General features: G+C 68.1%; 1 protein-coding gene across 1 annotated transcript; it reads right to left on the bottom strand.

The window, feature by feature from the left end:
- CARHSP1 (calcium regulated heat stable protein 1) lies at positions 1-9,792 on the bottom strand. The gene is made up of 4 exons (XM_037507623.2): positions 9,762-9,792; positions 2,943-3,092; positions 1,917-2,039; positions 1-399 (listed from the first exon to the last, which is right to left on the bottom strand). The coding sequence occupies exons 2-4, from the start codon at positions 3,083-3,085 to the stop codon at positions 237-239; spliced, it is 429 nt and encodes a 142-aa protein (XP_037363520.1). The 5' UTR covers positions 3,086-3,092; positions 9,762-9,792; the 3' UTR covers positions 1-236.

Raw genomic sequence — 9,792 nt, 5'->3', positions numbered from 1 at the left:
CCTCCACTCAGCCACCAGATGGCACCTCCTTTTCAAATGCTTTTAATGTTTTCCAGATGGTGAGAGTTGTTGCAGCAGTCAGAGGCGGTCCTGGTGGCCGGGCGCGCCCATGCCTGCCCCCCGCGCCCCTTCCTCCAGGAGCCGCTCCGAAGGGACCATGTGGTCTCCAGTCCTGGCCTGCCTCCTCCTGCCCCCGAAGTCCCCGGGCACCGGAGGAGAGGTGCTTCCGGCGAGGCCTAGGAGCTGACGACGTGTCCAGACCAGGTCTCGTGCTTGGTGCCCGGCGCCAGGTGGGTGATGACCACCTCCACGGCCTGCAGCTTCTCATTCTTGGGCGGGATGGAGCACATCTTGTAGGTGACCTCGTCGCCTTCCACCGGCACGTACTCGCCTTCCACACTGCGGGCCAAGAGGGCACTCAGCACCCAGCGCCCAGCAGAACCCCCGCCCACTCTGGCCCAGAACACCAGCCCCTCAGCTCAGAGGGCCTGGGGCAGCCTCCCGGCCCTGCCACCAGAGGGCGCCATGCGGCCTGACCCCATCCGGCCTTCCCTGGGACTTGGGATGCTGAGACAGGCAGGGCTCAGCCACCTGTGTGCACCCCCACTGCGCGCTCAGCGTGGGCACCGTGGCCCTGGGATGGAGGTACAGGGTTTGCCTGACTGAGCCAGAGAGGAACGAGAATCAGAGCCAAGGTGGCCTGAGCTCCCGCAGCACGCCCGCCCGGACACCCCAGAAGCCTTCCAGAAAGTCCTTTTCCTGGTTCAAGCTAGTTCCAGGAAAGGTCCTCACCCTTGTGAACACCCCTGGGGAGGTGCCCTTACCTTCTAGAGGACCCGAGTCACCATCTCCCCCATCATGGTGAGGTGCCCATCCTGATGCCCCCTGGACAAGACCCCAGGAAATCCCCTTCAGATCCTGAACACAGGGCAGGCCAGCTCCCCCGGAACTGGTCTGTTGACTAAAGACTCCTACAGCAGGTGGTGCTTCCCTCTTTGACTTGGCCGCCAGGAAGCTCAGGAATAAACACGCAGCCTGCTTCTGGCAGTGGAACCTGACATCGCAGTGCCTCCACCTTTCTTAACTGGCCCCCCGCTTCCACGTTTTCCTTGCTCAGCGTTCACACTGAACTGTGTATAGCCGCGTGAACCCTACAAGCTCTTTCTGGAAGGAGGCCAGCTGGACTACACGTGCACACGCTCAGGGGTGCTCTCTTACAAGGTGCGGTTCCCCAGCGTCTTTCGCACATCTCGGCAGCATGGAGAACCTGTCTAAGACCTGACATGTGAGAATGCTGGGGCAGAGGAGTGGGGCAACCCTTGTCACTGCAGGCAATTGCCACAGAATCCTGTTTCCAAAACATGGTTTCAGATCTGCTGTGTGGGATCAGGACTTTGCCTGCCGTGGACTGAAATGAAAGACGGAGAGCTGAGACCCAAGCCTGGGGCAGGGGTGGGGTGCCGGAGAAAGCCCCTCATATCTGAGGGCTTCCTGCGATGGGAAGAGAAGCACCAGCTGCAGGACACATCCAGCCCCGAGGCCTAGGATGGGTGGGTCGCACCCAGGCCCCCCTCCACCCCGCCCCGGTTTCCAGACACACGGGAAGGAAGGAAGGAAGAACGTCAGTGAGCAAGTGGCAGGACAGGTCCAGCCTCAAACTTCCTTCCTGGAGCAGAGGGTCCGGCAACCCCCAGCCTCACTAGGCCGCTGCCCGGGGCACAGAGCAGGAAACCAGCCCCCAGACCAAACACAGCTCCTCCAACTCAGAGGGACGCCCCTCCCCACCCACTCACGCACATGGTCGCTCAGGCCCACGCTGCCTGGACGCCGCTGCAGCCCCAGACACACTGCCCGGCCGATTCCCAGCCCCACCCGGAGTCGCTCAGCCGCAGACGCCCAGACCAGCCCTGACTCACTCAGAGATGTGCAGGAAGATGTCGGGGCCGCCATCAGCCGGGGTGATGAAGCCGTGGCCCTTGGATCGACAGAAGCATTTGCAGACTCCTTTGTAGACGGGACCCTGGGAAGCTCGCACCGTCCTGACAGAGGGGGCAGGCGTGAGAGGCCCCCACTCTCCTGGGGCTCCCCCAGCCTCCACCCACAGCTGCGCCCCAGGGCACCCTGGCCAGGGTAGCCGGGTACAACCGGGCAGGTTGCGCACTGCACAGCTCCAGGAACCTTCACACAGACGCCAGCAAGAGCGACTCAGGGGCCGCCCTGCTGGCTGAGGGCTTGAGTCTCAGCACTGTCACCACGACGGCCTGAGTTCCCAGCCCGGCCACGGAGCTACCCACATGGCGCAGCAGACCTCTCCTGGCTCCCCCCTGCTCCCCTCTGCAGTGGATCTGAGTACATCCGCCTGTTCTGCTCCCCACTCTGTCTCTGGTGAATCTGCTCACTCCCCTCTAATTCTGGCCTACACCCCGGCTCTTCTACACAAAAATAAAACAAATCTCAAATATAGCTATATAACTTAAAAAAAAGAGTGACTTTGCACGACCCTGGCACATTTTCTCAAGAGTCAGTTCCCCATCTGGAAACTGAGGGTGCCGGACTACAAGTCCTGGGAACGCCCCTCCAAGGCTAGTGCCCGCGCAGCCTGTGCTCAGTGCGGGCTGGCTCCCCGCGGCCCCCCGGCACCCCGTGCCGCCCCTCTCATGCCTGAGGACGTCAAGGTCCAAGGAGGTGAGGTGTGGGGGGGGTCTTGTGCGGGGGTCAAGCCCAGGGATCCCCAGTAACTGCTGCAACCCCACCCCACAGTTCAGCGCCTCAGAGGCTCACGTGGGCCTGGGGTACCCTCCAGAGCTTAAGCGGTGCCGCCCCAGTTTCCCACCGCCTGACGCCAACCCCAAGTCTCCCCATTTGACAGACAGGGACACTGAGACCCAGAGGCCCCGGGGCTCAGCCAGTCTCGGGAACCCTCCCCAGAGCCCGAGACTCACGCAGAGAAGGTCCGTGTCCGGCGCGTGGGCAGCGGGCTGGGGACCACGTTGCCGCGGAGGGGGGACGGCGAGCGCTCGTGGGCCCGCTGGGTGTCCAGCAGCCCGACCGTAGGCTGCGACGGCGGAGGTGGCTCAGATGACATGGCTGACCTGGAGGGAGACGGGGGGCTCTCAGCAGCTCTCGCACCCCAGGGCCCGCGGGTCTGTGCCTGCCCCCGGTGCTCTCCTGGCGGGAGGCAGGCCCCGGGTCACTTCTCCAGAGACGCGCCTGCCTCCCCCACTGTCTCGGGGCTTCCGGGACCCCCCACAGGGGGCTGTGGGGGGGCCCCCCTCTATCACAGCTCTGCTTGGAGGGCCAGACCCCCGTGACAGGGGCCGTTGGACCCTCTGTGTCCCCACGCCCAGCCCCTGGTGGGGGAGGACAGGGGCCTCCGTGCCAGCTCCCCAGAGTCTGGCCACACAACACACCCCCACCAAGGGCCAGACAGAAGGGGGCGCCACCCAGCGTCCTCAGAGAGCTCAGAGCCTGGGCAGACGGGTTGGGGGGCCCTCACATGCACAGGCCAGGCAGGGGGCCCAATCGAGACGGAGCAGGTGACCACCGAGGCCCCCTCCAGCCGGGCGTGGCTGCAGGTCAGGAGGAAAGAGCAAAGCCGGGAAGCGGTGAGGGGGAGCTTGGACCAGCCCTTTTCCCCCTCTAGGATCCACCCCTCTCTGCAAGGTGGGGGGCTCAGTGGGCGCCGCTCAGCACCTGCTGGGGGCTGGTGATGGGAACCTGGGGTGGGAGTGGAGGGCAAGCAACACTTGCCCGCCAGAAAACGGGGCCTCACTGAGCCTCCGGCAGGTTCACGGGGGGAGGTCAGAAGCAGCCCCCCCCCAAAGTGGGTTTTTGGTCTCTCCCCGGGGTTTTCAACTTGAAAAGGCAAGCCCGACTTTTCAGCATCCGGAGCCTGCCTCCTAACCCAGGTGTCCGGCTACCCTTCAAAAGACCAGCAGCTGACACCCCTGCACCCCCAGTTCACCGCCCCACTTCCCCATTTACAGAAGCTTTGTGGCCCCAGGGCACTGAGTTTTCAAGCTGCACCTCCCAGTAATGCCCAAGCCCCCCAAGAAAAGGGCGACCTCCTCCCAAGAGGACAAACCTCTCTCCCACCCCCACACCGCCTCAGTCCCCCCCAGGCCTCCACACTTCCCTGTCGAGCTTCAGTTCTGACGGGCCGGACAGGGAGGGGGCCAACTGGCCTTCTGGAGGAAGTGACATAGCCACCTCCCGACCCTCCTCTGCTCAGGTACAGCCACGGCTGGGAGGACCGCCAGTGCGGGGCGCCCCCACCTCATAAAGGCCCTGGCCGCTGGGCTGGGGGTCAGGGCTCCAGCACAACCCGCCAGCACAGGTCATAGAGTCCTAGAATGTTCCAAAGCGCAGGGTTCTGGGCAGAGGACAGCCCAGGCCTCCCAGGACAGCAGGTGGGGCCACAGGGACCTGGCATCACCAGGCCAGGCCGGGAACTGCCCTCCCCGCTTCACCCAAAGCCTCCCTGCTTTCCTCCGGAGTCAGGTCCCTCTGACTCAAACCCCACCCCTTTCCGGCTTCGTGATCTTCCACAAGTTACTTAAGCTCCCTGGGTCTCGGTTTCTGCATCCAAGAGGGAGGCTGTACTCGTCCTGGCTGCACAGCATCGTCGTGAAGCTGATTGAATCGACGCCCGCCGAGCGCTGGGCACGGCGACGGCCCAGGCAAGTAAGCAGCGGCTGCCAGCTACCATCGCTGATATAATGTCACCATAAAGTCATTCAACAAACACGTGCCAAGTCCTGATTGTGGCACTGGGGAGGAGGGATGATCTGGAGCCAGGTGAAGGAGCACTGAGCAAGGTCATCACAGGCTCCCAAGGGTACACAGGAGATTCAAAGCCCACGGTGTGGGGGTGCCACTCGAGGGGGGGGGAAGCTGGGCCCTAAACTGTAAGAAAGAGCTCACCATCGAGAAACAGGGGCGCTCTCCTGAGTAGGGGAAACAGCCAGTGCAAAGGCCCTGACGTTGCTGAGGACGCAGGTGACTGCACTGGCCAGGAGACCTTGAGTGGGCGCTGGGGCTGGCGGGGGCGAGAGCAAGGCGGGTGGAAGGGAGAGAGGTGGGGGCAGGAGGGGTGACAGGGTGGGGGCAGGAGGGGTGAGGGGTGGGGGTGGAGGGGTGAGAGGCAGGGTAATGACACACCATCCTCCTCCTCTCCACCACGTCTTCCTTTCTTCACACCCACTCGAGTCTGTCCCAGGCCCCATACCCTGCCTGTCTCCTGGGTTAATGAAGCCCCGCCCTCTCCTCGCCCCAGCCTCGACGCCCCAGACACTCGCAATCCCTCGCAGGTGCCACAGAAACCATGAGCTCCATGGCTCGCCCTGGGAGGGTAGCTCTGGTCCCTCTACGTCTCCCGGGCAGCACCGAGGCTGGCACAGAGCAGGGGGTGACCCAGACTCCCCCACCAGGAGCATTCCCACCCCCTTGCTGTGAGTTCAGTACCTGGCCAGTCCGGCAGGGGAGAGGAGAAACTGAGGCACAAAGCGCAAAAGCTAGGGGAGGGGAGCTGCTCAGGAGACTCATTAACCCCCCACCCTCATGGCTTCCTGCCCCACAGCTGGGCTGCAGCAGCTGGAGCAGGCCCGCCCGGCCAGCTCGCCCCACCCCCGGCCCACAGAGAGGCGGAGTGAATGGCCTTTGTGTGGGGGAGCCAGGCTCAAAGTCCAGCTGTAAGGAAGAGAGTGGCTGGAGAGGCAGCCAGCACCCAGGGGCCAGCTCCGGGGCTCCACGGCTGCCCCCCAGCACATACATACAGATGGGAGGCCCCAGCCACTGACTCCAGCAGGTCGTCCCACGAGCACCTGCTCTCCCGGCAGGACTGGGGAGGAGGCAGGGCCAGGCCTGGGGCCAAATGCCACACGCCAGGCATGTCCCGGCTGCCGTGCTGTGCGTGCTGTGCGTGCAGTGTGCATGCATGCCTGGCTGTGCACATGTGCATGGTGTGTGCACAGGGGGGTGTGTGTGTGAGTCTGCACCCACACACCCCCCATGTGTGTGCACAGCCTGGTGGGCGGCACCAGGCCCCCAGCAGACAGGGAGCACTTGCAGCCACCGGAGAACCTTAAAGAATGCCACGTCCTGGGGCCTCCCCGGTGGCGCAGCGGTTGAGCGCTGGGTTGCGAAGCTGCCCGCGACCTCTGCGGCGCCGGTTCGATCCCCGGCTTCTCCCCTGCCACTGGAGGAGGGTCCCACATGGCGCGCAGACCTCTCCTGCCGCCCGCTGCTCCCCTCAGCAGTGTACTTCAGTCCTTCTGCCTGCTCTGCTCCTCGCTCTGGCTCTGGTGAATTCTCTCACCCTCCCGCTCTTCTGACTGTACCCAGTGCATGTATAAACAAAACAAACAAACAAACAAATAAATAAATAAAAAAAAAAAAAAATGCCTCTATTAAAAAAAAAAAAAAAAAAAAAAAAAAAAAAAAAAGAATGCCACGTCCTGGGCAAGGAGCTGCTCCTGGCCTTCCGCTAAGCGCGGGAACCCCAGACCAGCATTCCTGTCCTGGGAGTGCGTGTCCTAGAAGGGGGCGCTCCCGGGGCCACAGGAGCAGCACCCGGGGGCTGCCGGTGTTCCCAGCACTTCACACCCCAGCTCATTTCATGCCCAGTACACACCTGCTCTTATAATGGGGTCCCACCGAGCGCCCCCCTCAAGCTGAAAGGATGGCAGGTGCAAATGCCTCACCCCCCAGCCCCGGCTCAGGCCGCCTGCCTCACCCCTGCTCAGTCCCTCACCCCTGCTCACAGCCCTCTGTGGAGAGCGGCCGGCCCGCCCCTCCCCGGACACGGCGCCGCTGGCCACAGCCTGCAGGCCTCCTGTCGCCCGTGACCTCGGGCTGACCCCGCCTCGGCCCAGCTCCCCAGTGCCGGGCCAGAGGGGAAGGATGAAAAGTCAAAATCCCAAGCAGGTTCCTCCTGCTGCCGTCTGAGTCACCGTCTGTGCACGAGCGGGCGGGCGGCGCGGTGGTGGGCGAGCAGGGCCTGCGGCCCGGTCACGGAGGACCTGCCCGGCCGGCCGGCAGATGCTACGGATGGGGGGCTCCGCTCTCAAGCAGGGGGTCCGCGGAGATGAGCGGCCGGCCTTGCTCCCCCGCCCCATTCCCGCCTGCCCCAGGGAGGGGTGTCGGCAGGACCTCCGTCCTGGGAGAAGGCACCCAAAGGGGCCTCAGCCCAAAATAGCCTGGGAATTTTCCACAGGCTGCGGGAGGGCCGGGAGTTCAGCTGGCGCCAGGCTCTGCACTGCCAAGCCCCCCCAAGCCGCCCCCATGTCCGGGGCTGTCACTGATGCTGAGGAGCCCCTGGGGCCCTCCTCCTGCCCCCTCCGCGGGAAAGCCCCCCATCAAGCAGAGTGGGCGGTGCCACTGGGGGCGGGGCTGGCAGCAAGTTATCAAGAGGGTTTTGGTTCCTGCGAGCTCCCAGAGGTGCCTGAGGCCGAGGCCGGGGCGCTTCATCCTCCGCAGGCACAGCCCCACCTGTCCCCGCCGACTCCGAAACAGGCTCCTGGAGCCCGGCCAGGCGCGGGCTGGGGTGTCCCCACACCTGTGGGCCGGGCGGGGGCAGCGCCAGCGCAGGCTGTGTGGGGGCTCAGGGCAGCAGGTGAACCCCACAGGGCGTGCTCCCCTCCCAGCGCCCCACAAACCCCTGGGAATGGCGACAAGTGCAGGCTCTGATGCCGCTGGAAGGTTCTGGGGCCTGAGCGTCTGGGGGCGTCTGGGGCGCAGAGTGGCTGGGCCGACCACTTGCCCACCTCCCTGCAGGGGGCGGCTGGGCTGGCTGGACCCGTGTAAGAGGGTGGAGCGGAAACTGGGGGTTGAAACTCCAGATGAGTCACAGTTACCCCAAAGCACCCTGCTCCTCCTCTCCCGAGGCAGAGACCCCTGCTCCCCTGCGGGAGCCCCGGGAGCCCCGAGCAGCGGGTCAGCTGACTCCAGACTTGGGGGGGGGGTGTTGCCGGGGGCTGGAGAGGCCGGGGGAGCCCGAGGCCCGGGGGCTCTGGGTCGGCCTCTCTCCATCACTGTTCCGGACAGAGCCGGCTGGGGGGGCAGCGGGAGGAGGGGCGGGGAGCCCCGGGGCCCGAGGGGCGGGGCCGCGCCCTCCCCGTGCCCCTACCGGAGCCCGCGGCGCCCACCGCGAGACAAACACGAGCCCGGCGGGCGCACGGCTGGAGCCCCAGCCCGGCTGCGAGCTGCCCTCCGTGCCGGGGCCGCTGGACCCCAGGACCCGCGAGCGTGCCGGGACCCCGAGGCGGCCGGCGACCCCGCTGGCACCCCCGACGGTGCGGCCGGCCGGGGAGGAGCCCCCCGGGCGCCCCAGCTCCCGCCGCCCGCCCCGCGAGCCGCCCCGGGGTTCCCGCCGGGACCCGGGGGCCGGCGCTCCGGGGGTTCAGGTCAGGCGCCCGCCTCACCCCACGGCCCCAGGCGGCGCCTCAGTTCGCGCGTCTGTCCAGGGCAGCGGCGGGGGCACCCCAGGCCCGGAGCGCACCCGCAGGCTGAAGCTGAGCCCTGGGGCTGCCAGGGCCGGCCCGAGGCGGCCGCGAGCGAGCCCCCCACTCCAGCCCCGCGACGGGGCAGCCGCCCCGCTCCCCGAGCGGGGAACAAAGAGAAACCGGCCCCCGCCAGCGGGGATGCGCCGTCGCCCCCGGGGCCCGAGCCCGGGCTGCGCGCCAGCTCCGCGTACCCCGTCCCGAGAGCTATGGGGGGGCTCGCTCCCGGGGCCGCGCGGCTGTTGGGGGGAGCGGTCAGCCTGGGGAACCCCGTCACCGAGGCCGCGGGGGAGAGAGAAGCGGGAGCCCCGGGGGTTCCCAGCCGCGCCCCCGGGAGCGAGGCCTGGCGCGGGGGCTGGCGCGGGCGGGTTGGGGGCGCCGGCAGAGGCTCCGCTGCAACGTGGGGCCCGACGGCCCCGCACACGGGGCGCGGCCTCACGCCGCGGGTCGCTGGCGCCATTTGTCACAAGCCCCCTCCGGCTTCGGGGCGGCGAGGGGGCGGCGGGGCAGGGCGGGGGGCGCAGGGGCCAGAGATAAACTTGCAAAGGCAGCAGAGCCGGAGCCCACGGCCCGGCCGGCGCGGGGTGCTCGCCTCCGCCCCCCTCGCCCGCGGCGGGGGGACGCGAGGGCCGCCCCCTGCGGGGTGCCCGCCGAGGAGAAGCGGGGCGCGCGGGGCGCACGTCTCCGCGCCCGCCCGGCTCAGCCCCCGGCGCCGAGGCCGGGCCGGGCCTCCCCCGGCAGAGCCCAGGGGCCCGGGCTTCCGGCGCCGACACCCGAGCTGCGCGCGGGGAAGTTCTCCGCCGGCTGCGGGCCCCCGTCCCGGCGCCCCCGGGCAGCGGCTCCTCCTCCCGCGCCCGCGGCCAATCGCGCGGCGCCGGGACGCTCCCCCTCCGCGGGCCGGGGTCCCCCGCCGGCGCCGGGGCCCGGGGAGGCTCCACTCCGGGGCCGCGCCCCGCTCGGCTCAGCCGCGAGGGGACAGCCGGGGGGGGGCCCGCCCTGCACGCAGAGCTCGGGCGGGCCGGCGGGAGGCGCCGCGGGCGGCCGCCCCGAGTCCCGCCGCGGCGGCCACACCCCCGCCCCGAGGCGCAGCCCGCGCTCCCCGAGACGGGCCGCGGCGGCCCGGGCGTCCCCACAGCCGGGCGCCCCGCCCGGGGCCGGCTGCGGCGGGCGGGGCGCCCCTGCGCAGGGTGGCGGGGCAGCGGCGGAGGAGCCGGCCCAGCCCCCCCGGCGGGCCCCCGGGCCGCGGCGCCCAGAAGCTCCTACCTGGAGACCCGCTCGGCTCCGCCGGCGGCTG

Source organism: Talpa occidentalis, unplaced genomic scaffold, assembly GCF_014898055.3.
Source record: "Talpa occidentalis isolate TD23 unplaced genomic scaffold, MPIMG_talOcc4v2.1 talOcc4.12, whole genome shotgun sequence".
NCBI classification, from domain to species: domain Eukaryota; kingdom Metazoa; phylum Chordata; class Mammalia; order Eulipotyphla; family Talpidae; genus Talpa; species Talpa occidentalis.
This window is presented reverse-complemented; position numbering and strand designations above follow the sequence as displayed.